The sequence below is a fragment of the Olea europaea genome, chromosome 10 (genome assembly GCF_002742605.1).
Source record: "Olea europaea var. sylvestris chromosome 10, O_europaea_v1, whole genome shotgun sequence".
Lineage (NCBI taxonomy): Eukaryota > Viridiplantae > Streptophyta > Magnoliopsida > Lamiales > Oleaceae > Olea > Olea europaea.
The window spans coordinates 25,302,357-25,316,807 of record NC_036246.1 but is presented as its reverse complement, the minus strand read 5'-3'; the positions used below and the strand labels follow the sequence as shown (position 1 = coordinate 25,316,807).

The window sequence follows — 14,451 nt, the reverse complement described above, 5'->3', positions numbered from 1 at the left end:
TGAGAAAATTTGAAAGTCCAAATAGCATGTCGGTATAATACTAGAACATGAACAAAAGTACAGAGCTCAACTTATAGTTTTATCTTTTTAACTTATCCTTTCAAGCTAATGATTCGTTTATATAAGTTATCTCGCTAGTGTTCAAGTTTCTCTATCCATCGTTTATTAATTTATATCAAATCATCAATGAAGGCAAAAAAAACTTGGCCTCTGTTTGACAATCGTTTCAACAATTTTTTTTAAAAAAGTTATTTTCAATCACATATTTTTACATTAAAACATTTTGTGCGTATACTCTATTTTTTTCTTACTTTTTAACTATACGTTATAAAAAAATCACAATTTTAAAATTCATTTTTCAAAAAACTTATTTTAATAGTTGTCAAATATGTAAGTTTGGTGCTCCACTCGTCATTATTTAAATAAAAGGAAATTCTATAAAATATCTACTTTTACATGGTCGTTTCCAAAAGATGATCCTATATGTGCGGAAAATGTTTGATAGAAGTTTTTCAGGCGGACACTTGGCCCCTTTTTCATTAGTTTTTGGCAAAATCAACAAAAAAGGCACCATATATGTGTTGCCAAGGTGCCTGTACATATTTCCCTGTACGTAGGGAAAAATCCTTTGCAAAAATGTCCAAAAATTGTTCAATATCCCTTTTACTATAATTTTGACCAAAATGCCCTCATTAACAATTTTTAATTCTATAGTGAGGAGAAAACTATTCATATAATTAAAAATTGTATTGGCCAATAATAACTTAACACATAACCTATACTACTTATTTAAAAAAATAGCATGTTAATCATGCATTAAATGACCATTTCTTCCTATTAGTTGGTAAATAAAACATTTATGAAATGTAGAGAACTCTCGTGTTAGGACGAAGTGTCGTCTAGACAAATGAAGTGTCAAATGTTTGGATAAAAAGGGTTCAAATGTTGATAACAACTTTTAAAATAACGAGAACAACAACTATTAAAGACAACATATCAACAAAAATAAGATTTCAAAGAAAAATTCCCTTCTAGAATTGTGGAGAGCCTAATAAACTCGCAGATTTGGATGACATTAAATTTCTCAAAATGAAATTATATGATTTTCTTATGAATTGGAAGCATATAGTTATTTTTTTAGAGTTAACGTATTTTTTATTTCATCTTCTTCATTTTTTCCAAAATTATTGGTCAATACCTAATACATAATGAAAGCAAATGAATCGTTAGAGATTAGATTGCATTAAGGTAGCTTCTCATGGAAACTATTCGATCTTTTTGAAATTCGTGACAAATAGAAAAAAATTTGCTTCATTTTTCATTAAATGTAAAATAGACAATTTGATAACAAATTTGGCCATTTTTACAAGAGTTATAAAAATTAGAAACTTTTCAATTGACAAGTATAGAATTGGAATTCTCCTTTAATTAGAATCTACATTTTGTTGTAAATGATAAATTTATTAGTGAAGGACACTTGTATCCCTGTAGCCATAGAAATTACTACCATTATATCTCTAATCATTCTCTATAAATATTGGGCTTTGATTTTCAATAAAACACACAATTTTATTGACGTCTTTCTAATTTATAACATGTTATCAATACGATCTCTCTCCAAATGATTTATCTTAAATTGTCAAGATATTTGTTTAATTGATAGTGCAACTACTCATACTATTTTTCAAGATAAAAAAAATATATTTTGGACTTAATATTAATAGAAAATAATATTAATACGATATTAAGTGCATCGAATATCGTTGATGACTCCAAAAGAGCCTATATTATTTTATCAAGTACTACAAAATTATATTTTGACAATATAATTTATTTTCGCAAATTTAGAAGAAATTTGTTTAGTTTTAAAGATACCCGCTGTAATGAATACCACATTGAGACAACACAATAAAGTAATATTGAATATCTTTGCATAACTTTTTTATATCTTGCCAGAAGCACATAAAAGAAAAAAATTCATGCACTCCCACCTAGCATACATCATATATTTATAAAAATTGTTGAATCAAATATTATCACGAAATGAAATTTCTTCACCCAAAAAGTTTTATACATTGACATGATTGACTTGGATATCTAGAAACTATAATAATGAGTCGAATAATCACTACTCCAAAAATCATCTTTCGCAACGGTCAAAAAAGCATTGCCAAAGACCTATGGTAACGTTCAAGCGTCTGTTGTGGGTTTCAACATTGCCGTAGAAGGAAGAGTTTTTGCAACGTTCAAAGACCATTGCAAATTAAGGTTTTGGCAGCGTTCAAGTCATTTAATTTTATTTATTTATTTTTTTTTTTTTGCATTTTTTTATTTGTATATCAATTTACCAAATCAATCACAAAATAAAAAAGACTTTTTGGGCATACATGAAATTGATATAATTTTATTAATCCATACTAAATAGACAAATCACATGATTGCAATAAATCGAAGAAAAAATTTCATTTACATATTGCCCATCAAATAGACATCATCCTAAACTGCTCACTTTTTAGTGGCAAGTTGTGTCCGGAGTTGCTTGGCAACGGCAACCATGTTCTGTAGGGCCGGCTTCACTTCAGTGTACTTGCGAATCTTGAGACCACAGTCAGGTTTAACCCACAAGATGTTGGTTTCGAGCACTGCAAGCATCTTGTTAATTCTGTCAGCAATTTCTTCTGTTGATGGTATTCTGGACGAGTGGGTATCGTAAACACCTGGGCCAATTCCAGCACCATACTTTACTCCCTCGTGGAAAACTGAAAGGAGCTTCTCATTAGAACGAGATTTCTCAATGGTGATCACATCAGCGTCCATGTCAATAATAGAGTGTTTCTATAGAGTCGTTTATCAAATGCCTACAATATATTGTTAGAGCATTACTTACGAAAACAAAACTCCCAACTTTTATTTGGGATCATGCCATATTACATCTACATCATTGGTTTGTACAAGATCAACTACTTATTATCAATATTCATTTTTGCAACTTGCATTTGGTGATAAATGATAAGTGTGTTTTTACATACTTATTTAGATCATCAGCATGACTTAAACATGGACAAAATAGTTGAATTGTGACTTAATCTTGTTAAATTCATGCAATGTAGGTGTTTCTATGGAAAAGATGAAATTCAGAAGAAAAGAGCCGAAAAAGGACCAAAACGGAACAAAGCGATAGTTCGGGGACCAAAGGTGCAAATAATGGAAAGTTGAGCTAAGGTGCAGAGCTAGAATGAAAATATACCAAGTATGAGATTGAGGACGATACAAGACGATCGGAGGAAGAAATAAGTAACATTAGACTGAATTGAAGAATAGTGAAAGATGAAGGACTAAATTGCAATTAATCAAAAGATAAGCCGAGCAAGTGATCAAGGAATTGATTGACCCAAACATCAATTAGGAGTCAATATTAGATAATGGAACAAAGGAAAGAAAGAAAAGAGATCAAAAAAAAGAGAAAAAGGAGTTCAGGGACCAAAATAGCAAGGTTGTAAAGTTACAACCTTGCGGCCGCATGTAACTATACCATGTGGCCGCACATGAGGAGGTAGGGATATTACTGGGGCATATCACTTGAACCATGCGATCGCATGGGTTAATACCATCCAGCCGCATGGCTTGAAAATTTGACGAAAATTCTGAACTTCCGTTTTTAATTGGAACTCTTTCGGAGCTCCGTGAGAACATGATATAAAGCCAAAATTCATCAGAAATAGGGTAGAATGTCCAGGGAGAAGAAAAATATAACTTTTGGAGGCAAGAAACACGAACTTGAAGCCGACTTCACAAGAATTCAAGCGGGTTTTCAAGGTTTTATTCAAGATTTCAAGAATTTTCATACGGGTGCTATTCTTTCTATTTATTAATTTCATTTTTTTCTGTAATTATGAATCTTCTAGGATATGTTTTCAATTACTAGGTGACCGATGAACCATTGTTTGTTATTTTAATTCCATATTTCATGAATTTAATATAAAGACTCGTTTGGATAATTTGATTGGTTTATATGCATTAATTTTCTTCCACAATTAGTGGCCAATGATTGTGTGAGCGTTGATGACTTGTTTCTTACATTCGAGAGAAGTGGAATAGGTTCGATAAGGTGTAAATCAACATAGGGTCTGATAGGGGATAGAGATATACCCATATACTTTATGCAATTCTTTAATTGTTCACAAAACCACATGCATTTTTGTATATTTGCATCATCCATAGAGATATAGGCTGGTGGTGTGCAAGAATAGGTCTAATATATATCGAGAGAATATATTGGATAGAATTAGGAATATTGAATTGGCAAATTTTCATCGGGTCATTAATTTTATGAAATTAGGGTTTTTACAATTTCAATTGGGGATTCGTGATCCTAGTGACTTTAGTTTGATTCATTTCCATAAATTAGCTTTTGAATTTGCATAATTTCATTTACTTGAGTGTTTGAGTCATTTAATTACAGAAATTTCGAAATTAAGGTTTCTAATTGAGAAATTAGGGTTTTTAGTTGAAATTAGGGTTTTTAGTTGAAATTAGGGTTTTTAATTGAAATTAGGGCTTTTTGCATTTTGACAATATTTTCACTCAATTAGATTCGATTAAGACTAGATTATATAGAATTGAACGACTTAATCTCTGAGGGACGATATTCGGACTTTTTAAAATCCACTTTATTACTTGTTACGAACTGTACACTTGCGGTAATTTTAAATCGAAAGAATTATTTCGTGAACAATAAACCTAATATTTCTTGAGTGTCAATCAAAAACCCATATTTAAATTTAAATTGAGATACTGACGCAAGCTGGAAACGACTACTAATACAACGTAGGCTAAGGAGCAAAAGGAGAAATTCGCATCTTAATGTACTTATTTAATTTGTTCGAATCTATTAGAGTAGAAATGGAAAGGATCCAATTTGAGTAAGTTTTGAATTCAAAAGCAAAACCTGTTAGCACTTGGTCATGAACATAATATTTTTCAGTTAAATGTTTTTGGTTGTACTACACAAGTCCATATTTCACTCCCCTTAACATGCTAAAACGGGTCCCCAATAAAGATTTGGAATTTATGTTAGTTTTGATTTAATATTTCTTATAAGGTATTTTGAACCTTTAACAAATGATATATTTATTATACATTTTCCATACTGTCATTTTGATGAAATGACTTTCACAACTTTGGGAGGATTAAAATCACATCTTGAAAAATATGATAAAATTTTTTGAAATAAAATAACTCTATCTTACTTTAATCCCCATAGCAATCAATTTGAGTAAGAGGTTGAAAAAAATTTCATTTGTAAAGAATTGCAAATCAATTATCAGATATATTTATCGACACAGGAAAACAGACAAAGGTATACACATTAGTAGAAAATATTCTAACAAAAATTGACATCCATATAGGACAATCTGTTATAGCAAATAAGTCTCAAATATACCAGAAGAGCGATCGACTAGTTGATTGAAAAGGTTTTATAACTCAAAAAAGAAAAGTACAAAAGAAAAATCAACCAAAACTTTGAAAGAAGTAATATTAGAAATGATCAATCAATATTTAAAATATGGTTCTTAAGAATCACAATATTCGAAAATAATGAAATTTCAATAAATTATATGTTATATAATAAATTGTGAGAACAAAATAATATTATTATAACATGGCCTTGATATTATGTAAAATGAGAATTCTGAACCACGGTCTATTAGAGACTGTCAACATAGAAATGATTAGCTAAAATGAAAAGAAGCCAAACAGGCATATTCGAATTCCTTAAAAAAAGGAAAAAGTATTTAGACTTGCAGTCCGAATACCTGAAAAATGTAATCTTCGTAAGATACAAAATGATTTTTGTACGGAAGAGAAATGAAAATAATGTGATTACAACATACAAAACCTGACTTGTAGCTCCAAACTTTTCACAAAGACCTAGAATTGATCACGAGGAAACATATTCTTCCTTAGTGGACACTATTACTTTCAAATTCTTAATTAATTTGGTCGTGTCATAAAGCCTCGACATGCGCCTTATAAGCATAGTAACTGCCTATTTGTATGATTCACTTGATATTGATAAGCCACCTAGCTTACCAATCAATGAAGGACATCTAATAAAAATGATGCCAGCATTTCCTTTTCCACCAATCAATTGCAGGAGCTCCTTATCCGATATCAACTTATCATTTTCTAATAATGCAGTATGGTCGACATCATGATGACCTGATAGTAGCTAACTTTAATAGTCAATCAGAAACAATATCACTACACGTTTCCCTACTCAACACGGTAGCTGATTTGATTGAGAAAACTTGAGTCGACCAATAAGGAGTTCATTCTCCCTATAAATAATGGCAAACGGTCCCCTCCAAAGCAGAGTTCGGCTTACCTCAAGACTTATTATAATACACTCTCATTTTTCTACAAATCTCATTGTGAAATGATTATGTACTTGGTTTTCGAGGCAATTATCAATAAATACATCTTTTCTTCTTTTAAAGTTGGCCAAGAATTATGATTACAATTTTTGACGTCAATAGTCACATATATATGAAACTTCTCGAAGTACTTAAAGTGCCAAGAATAGATGATACATGTTCGAGAATTATGTTTTCAATTAACTTGTAAAGATTGTTATATGTATTGAAATAATCTGGACGCATGTGGTATAATCGCCTTAGCAAAATTTCTTGAAAGATGATTACAAAAATGATGATGTCTGCCCATGTTTTTTTTATAAAGAAAACAAATATTGAATTTGTAGTGGTCTTTCATGTTGAAGATTTAAATTGAATTGAAATTCTTGGAAAGCTAAACAAAATTACAAATTATTTAAAAAAATGAATTTGAGATGAAATATTTGGGAAAAACCCAATTACATATTGAATATTTCCCATAAGGATTATTTATACATCAATCTATATATATAGAAAAGTCTTAAAACGTCGTTGCATGGATAATGCACATTCATTGATATCACCTATGATTGTTTTGATCACAGTATGTGAAAAAGATCCATTTCGTTCACTTGAAAAAGAAAAAAGATTACGATTTCTAGAGTACCATATCTTAGTGCAATTGGAGCATTAACCTATCACGCAAATTGCATTCGATTCAACATAACTTTTTCTGTAAATTTCCTTGCAAGATATAGCTCTATATCAACCAAAAGACAATGGAATGGTATTAAACGCCATTTTCGTCACTGAAGGTACTATTGATTTATGATTGTTTCATTCTCAAAAGTCAGGATCAACTTAAGTGGGATATATAGTTGCAGATATTTCTTTGATCCACATAAATCTAAATTACAAATAGAATATGTGTTTAGAAGTGGAGGAACAAATATATCATGGATATTTGGGAAACAAATCTTGACAACAATATTTTCAAATTATTACTATCCATGAAGCAAGTCGAGAACATACATGGTTGAAGAACATGACTCATCGTATCCAAATATCACGCAGATTAACTTAAACAAAAGATAGTCTAACGATTTTGTATGAAAACAATACGAATTGTATTGCACAACTCAAATGAGACTATATCGAACGTGACAAGACCATGAATATTTCTCTAAAATTCTTTCATATACATGAGTTTTGGAAGAATGATTACAACGATGTTTAATAAATTCACTCAAGTGACCATGTAACTGATTGATTTACCAAAGTGCTGCCAACATTTACATTTAAGAAGTTGGTTTACTAGATTGAAATGCTTCGACTTGAAGATTTTCAGTGATCAATGTCACGGAGGCAGTTATACTCTCTCCTTCATTTAGATTTTATTCCACTGAATTTTTTGGTAAGGTTTTAATAATGCAATATTTATTTTTTATACTCCAAAGTAGCAGTAGTCTTTTTTCTTCGTTTGACTTTTTGTACAATAGAATTTTTATCAAATAAGATTTTAATGAGGTAGATATTTTGTTATGCGTTATTCAAAAAGAAGTGTTATAAATGATAAGTTCATTACTGAATGGCAAATATGACCTAAAAATTATAACTAGTATATCCATAATCTTCCCCTATAAATATGGAGTTTTGGTTCTCATATAAAACACATACAATTCTATCGACTTCTCTAGTTTCTTCCTTTTATCACTGTTCACGTGTGGGAAGGTGAAAGTCGACAACGACAAATGTTGAAATATTTGGCCAGTGTTTTGGGTTCTCTCTTGCCGGTTTGGAAGATGAATGTGGGAGAAGGAAAGTGTCGTGAGAGGGGCATTTGAGGGAAAAAGAAATTTTACCAACTGTACAATGTCAGACAAGTGGGTGGCAACGTTCAATTAATTAATTTTGGGCAGACAAAAATGGCTACCAAACAGCCTCCTAATTTATAACACATTCTATATAAACGTTTAATAGTTGTGAAAGTCATTAATATAAAAACAACATTTTCTCTGGACAATAATCTAATTATACACACTCATAATCCCTTTTAAAATTATAGAACAGATAGATGACATAGAAAATGAAAAAAAGATTAAAATTATTAAATTTCTTTCCCTTTCATCTTTATTTATATCTCTGTCTTTTTCATATCATCATTATGTTGCATTACTCTATTCTTTAACTGTCTAAGCTTTTACTACTAACAGTTCATATGGAAAAGTGAAAATGAAATGCGAAATTGTGAATTAAAAAATCAGGAATATAGAAGGCAATTTTTCGTTGCTTTCATTTTCCACGTACAATTCTTGGACCATTCATTGTTTTATATAAAAAAGGAAAATACCCAAATAAATATCAATTCTTCACCATTCAATTCATCATTGACTTTAAACTAATATAACAACCAAAAATTTGAAATACAAAAATCCAAACTTTCCGCTCCCTCTCTCTCCCCCCATCTATTTAAACGGATACAACTATTATGCACAAATGCATATGAACGTTGAAAGAATTTTGAAAGAATTGGTGAAGAAGAAGAATTTATTTTGATACTTGTTGTGATTTTTCAAGAAATGGCATCAAATATTGGGATGATGGATGGCGCTTACTTTGTCGGGAGGAATGAGATTCTTACATGGATCAATGCAAGGCTTCAGCTTAATCTCTCTCGTGTTGAAGAGGTAAAAATCTGTTTTTGCCCAATTCTTGACATTAAATAATACGCATCCATTGAATTTTTCTTTTTCTTCTTTTGAAGATATCTTCCTGAATTTATGGGTATATTTATTTCCCTGAAATTTTGGGATATAAATTGCTTTTTTTGTGCTTTGGATTATGTTAGAACAAAAATATTAGTGACCGTAACAAATACCGGATTGACATGTACCGAATTTGCAACTAACAGAAATACTGGATTTGCACATACTGATTACCGAATAGTTATTCGAAGAAAACAATTTTATGTTGTTTAAATAAGAATTAATTTCTCAACTAAACAAATATGCCTTTCGTTGCATTCAAGTTATTTATATTACGTTGCAGAATTATTTACTAGTGTTCTGTCAGTCTCTGGCGTGTTTACTGTTTTTGCAAAAAAATAGAGATTTATTACTAATATCAGAATTTTTTTTTTTTGGAATTATTAATTTCTGCGAGTAAGTTTTGTCCGAGCCCCAAGAAGCAAGAGGAAAAAGCAGGATTTGGTTTTCATTTTGATGGATGGCTAAATAGTTGCCAAAATGCTTAAACCTAAGTTGCCAGTAGTTATAAAACAACAAATGTTGGTCTTTGACAGTGCTAGTGTGGTATGGCCATTAATGTGGGATTGGGATATAGGTCCATTGATGATGATTGAGTTGTGGCTGATGGAGGATTTGATGGTCGAGATGGTTGAACTACTACTTATTTTTACGGCTGCACAATGTATAATCTCATTCTATCAATCTCATTCTATCAAAGCAAGAATGCTCTGACTCTGTCGAAGTCCACGATAAACAGCTGTCTTTCTATTCTGAAGAGTGTTACTAACTCAAAATTCAAAGGTCTTTAGTTGGTTTTTTCAGAAATTGATTCACAAAATAAAGTTAAACATTTAGCAACCTTTTTCCTTGAATGTTTTCATTTGATGTCATATGTTATGCACTTATGTTTTTACCAAGAACTGTGCATGATTTTTCTCCCATAACATGAGCCAAGCACTCTAATCGTAGACATGCTATGCCAGGCTGCCTCTGGTGCTGTGCAATGTCAGATGATGGACATGACCCATCCAGGAGTTGTTCCGATCCATAAAGTGAGAACCTTGTTCTCGGATTTATTTATTTTCTTTCCTGGTATATGCATTCTTTGATGCTGTGGTGTTTCTTGCAATGTGAACTTCCATAGGTGAACTTTGACGCTAAGACGGAATATGATATGATCCAGAACTACAAAGTACTGCAGGATGTTTTTAACAAACTTAAAATTGATAAGGTAACACTAAGCTCCATTTTGTTTTTCTGGGAGTACTTATACGAAATATGTCTTGTGTCCATATAACTCTTACTACAACGAGCCTCCCGCGACAATTTTTTCAACATGGTATATGAATAAAGTACTTTTGTTTCTTGACTAATTGTATTTTAATTTTAGTAGATTTCTTGGTAAGTGCTTACCTAAGAAAGTGAAGTGTAAAGAAAATGTTAAGTGTATCACCCTTAAATCTTCATTTCTTTCGATTTGGGTGCAGCACATTGAAGTCAATAGAATTGTCAAGGGAAGGCCTTTGGACAACTTGGAATTTTTGCAATGGCTGAAACGCTATTGTGATTCAGTGAATGGTGGCATTGTGAATGAGTAATATGTCCTTTGATTTAATTGGGCCATCAAATCGTCTCGAAACTTAGTACTTGTTGCCTTATTATGCATTTTTTGTGCTTGTCTGAGTCCTCTAGGAATTACAATCCCATGGAGCGCAGATGTAAAGGTGGAAAGGAACGGAATATCAAAGGTTCTCAAAAGATTTCCAAGTCGTTGCAAACAAACAACTCTTTTATTTCTGGCTCGGGTGACGAACTTGGCAATAATAAGATATATGGTCAGCCCACACCTTATCTTTTTTCAGTTATTTTAACTTTTAGTACTTCGCATTCTTGTTCAATATATATTGATATAGGTATAAAACAAGGAAAGTCGACTTCTGGCAATTTCAATTCTTCAGTGGAGATTCAAGCATTGTCAAAGGAGGTAATAGTGCTGCACTTTCTCCCATGTTATTATTCAACCTTTAGGAAAGGGGCATCACCTTTTTGATTTAGTCTATAGCATCATGATTTGAACTAGATGTTTACACACTTGGTTTAGCCCTTGTTTGACAACCATTAAAATGAGTTTTTTATAAAATGTAGGAAAAAGTTTTGGGTTCATATGTTAAGACTTGGGGTTCCAACTTAAAATGTCAACCTTGTTAAGAGGAGTAGTCCAAGACCTTATAAGTTGGTCTATATTTTTATCTTTATTCAATATTGGATTATATCCCTTAACATTCCCTCGCAAGATGGTAGCTCTTTTAAGCAGACCAATTTTGAAATTCGTGTGCTTATTTTTTTTTAGTATTAATCAGATCGAATCGCTTGTTAGAGTTTAATGGGTTCTGATACCATGTTAAGACTTGATATTCATCTTAAAATGTCAACCTTATTAAGAGGTGTAGTCCAAAGTTTTATAAGTTGGTCTATGTTTTCATTTTTATTCAATGTGAGATTTTATCCCTTAGCATGCCCTCACAAGATAATGGTTCGTTTGAGCAGACCAATCTTGAAATCCGTATTAATCGGATCAAATCGTTCGTTGGAGCTTAATAGGCTTTGGTATCATGTTAAGATTTAGGGTTCCAACTTAAAAAGTTAACCTTATTAAGATGAGTAACCCAAGATCTTATTAGTTGGTCTATATTTTTATCTTTATTCGACGTGAGATTATATCCTTTAACATTATGTGCAAAATATTTTATTGTGAAAATGTGTGGTTAAAAATGAATTTGAGAAAAAAAAGTTTTGTTTTAATGGTTGTTAAATAGGGGCTTAATATTGTTAAATGTTAAAGTAATTCAGGTTCATTATATAACAGTAGTTTAGTCTTTCTATATGCTCTTAGTATTATGTAGTTTTCCTATATATAGTCTCTTTGTAGTATTTTGTTTCATCTATAATCTGATTGCATCTTGTTCAACAAACATGATGTTTGTGACATCTTCCACATGGGTTGTGGGAGAATTGTGTTTCTGGTTTATAAGAATTTTGGTAGCGACTTGTCAACACATGCTTGAACATTTTGGGCTGGTGGCAGGGCCACGAGTGTGTCCTGGTCTGCACACTTTGTAACACTCCGTCCCACATTGATTGCCTGACATGCGATAGTGTGGATATTGGCAGGGGCATGAGTGTAAACTTTGGGCCTTAAGATGTTTGTTTCCAACTCATGTCCTCTACAACTATTTGAAACATTTATGCACCTATGGTATGCAGTATTATACAAAACATGAAATTTTGGACAAGATTTAACTTCTTTTTCTTTCTTGGTCATGTCTAGTACTATGCTATCCACCTTAGCAAATTTGCACTTGGGGTTGGCTCTACATGCAATACGGGATTGAAAATTTTCAATAGTTATTTAGAAATTTTTATGCTCTCCAAAAGTTAGTTTTTGTATGCTTCAATTTAATTAGTTATATCGTACAATTGTTCAGATGACAAATCTCAAGCTCTCTGTTGACCTCTTGGAAAAGGAAAGAGATTTTTACTTTGCAAAATTGCGAGATATAGAAATCCTTTGTCAAACGCCCGAGTTGGAAAATATTCCGGTAAGATTATCTTAGTACCCCAGTTTTGTCAAAAAGGTAGCATTTTTTGTACTTTGTATTCGTCTTCTTCGTTGTTCTCTTTTCTCTTTCCGTGGATAAACCTTTTTCAAGATAGAGATGTCTTCTTGTCAATGTTGTTCTTGATAATTTTATTATTGCCAAAATGATAAAACCGGAGAATGAAGGAAAATGAGTTTTCTATTATTTTGTCAATTGAATTCAAGAAGTAAAAACATTTCATTGATAAAAATGTTCGATAGTATGGAACCATAACGTGAACCCGTGTTCATAAATCAACTTTGTTATCGTTTATTAGCCTCAATGATTGATCAGATTAATAGTTGATTCCATAGTATTTTGTTTAGTTGTGGAATTTAAAAAAAAAAAAAAAAAATTAGTTTCTTCTTGCCAATCGACATTAATGACTGTGCTTACTTAACTAGGCAAAAATTTCTATAATAACTTGATATTGCTTAGGCTAAGTAAAAGTTAGTTTCAAGTAAAAATGAATCTTTTTTCTTAAGAAAAAAAATTGCTTTATTTTGAAAGTAACTTTTACAAGTGAACTTAAGCTTAGCAAAAAATAATGATAATATAAAGGCTCTCAAATTATTTGACATGCCAAAGTTTTCCGTGGGGTAACATAATATAATCATTCCACGATTTCTCGTCTTTGTTATGTCATATTTTCTACTCCTTTCTCTATCATGAGCGGCTACAAGTTGTACATGTGTTAGCTAAAATAACTAAGGCCTGTTTGGAATTGATTCTGCTTGCTTTTGTTTTTGCTTCCATTTTTTGTAGAAGAGCTTCCTACCTTAGGTTAGCTTTCTCTAAAAGCCCGGCTCAAAAGTAGCTTCTTAGCCTCAAAAGCAAAAGCAGTTTTTGGCTTTTCAATAATCATGCCAAACTGCCTTAAGTTACCATTTCTTTGATTTTCTTGCAGATGGCCGTGGCCGTTAAGAAGATATTATATGCTGCTGACGAGAAAGAGTCTGTACTTGCAGAGGCTCAAGAAATTGTAGCTCAATCAGTGGACATGGGAGAAGCTGAATATTCCTACGATGATCAATGAATACTAACTGAAAATGCCTAAAACGGAAAAGAAACTGTTGGCATTTTAGTCGTTTTTAGGTTGCTGATCTTCTACCACCTCCATATGCTGGATGAATGGCCGTGGTATGAGCACACGATAATTTGTGCTTTAGATTCCATTTTTCCTCTCTTTTTTCTTGTTTTTGTATTTTATTGTAGAGGGAACAAAAAATATTCAGGATAATTGAGCATGCTGGGTGAGAAGCAGCTTTGATTTTACAGTGAAATTATTGATTGTTCCTGCATTAGTGTTTCTTCTCTATTTTTCCATGCATTTATTTTTCTTTTCTCTATCATTCAATGTCGTCTAAACATGATCTAGACAAATAGCATTATTCTTTCTGTAATTTACTTTTATTTTCCACGTGATGTTCATTAAATAATGAGTGGATTGCCACTTTGCATTATATAATTGTAAAATTGTATTGAAGGTCGAGCTAAAACTTCCTCAACCAAACGTATGAATTCAAAATAGGTGATTTTTGCATGGATAGAGTTGTGATCTCGAATTGCATAGATATCCTCCGTCTTTTTCAAGATAAAAAGAGGAGATGATAATAAATTATTGCAGAAGGTTTAATTTTTGAATGCCAAAAGAAAATTTCATTGACTCGT

The 14,451-nt window shown here is 31.7% G+C and overlaps 1 protein-coding gene across 2 annotated transcripts; it reads left to right on the top strand.

Moving 5' to 3' along the window:
* The first annotated feature begins 8,771 nt into the window (after positions 1–8,771).
* On the top strand, positions 8,772–14,084 carry LOC111401622 (microtubule-associated protein RP/EB family member 1A). Of its 2 annotated transcripts, XM_023029444.1 has the most exons (8): positions 8,860–9,082; positions 10,126–10,194; positions 10,287–10,373; positions 10,630–10,736; positions 10,835–10,977; positions 11,056–11,126; positions 12,628–12,741; positions 13,688–14,084. In XM_023029444.1, the coding sequence occupies exons 1-8, from the start codon at positions 8,975–8,977 to the stop codon at positions 13,814–13,816; spliced, it is 828 nt and encodes a 275-aa protein (XP_022885212.1). In that variant the 5' UTR covers positions 8,860–8,974; the 3' UTR covers positions 13,817–14,084. The 2 variants fall into 2 exon arrangements, with proteins under 2 accessions (XP_022885211.1, XP_022885212.1); XM_023029443.1 differs by having other exon boundaries at positions 8,772–9,082; positions 10,835–11,126.
* The last annotated feature ends 367 nt before the right edge of the window (positions 14,085–14,451 follow it).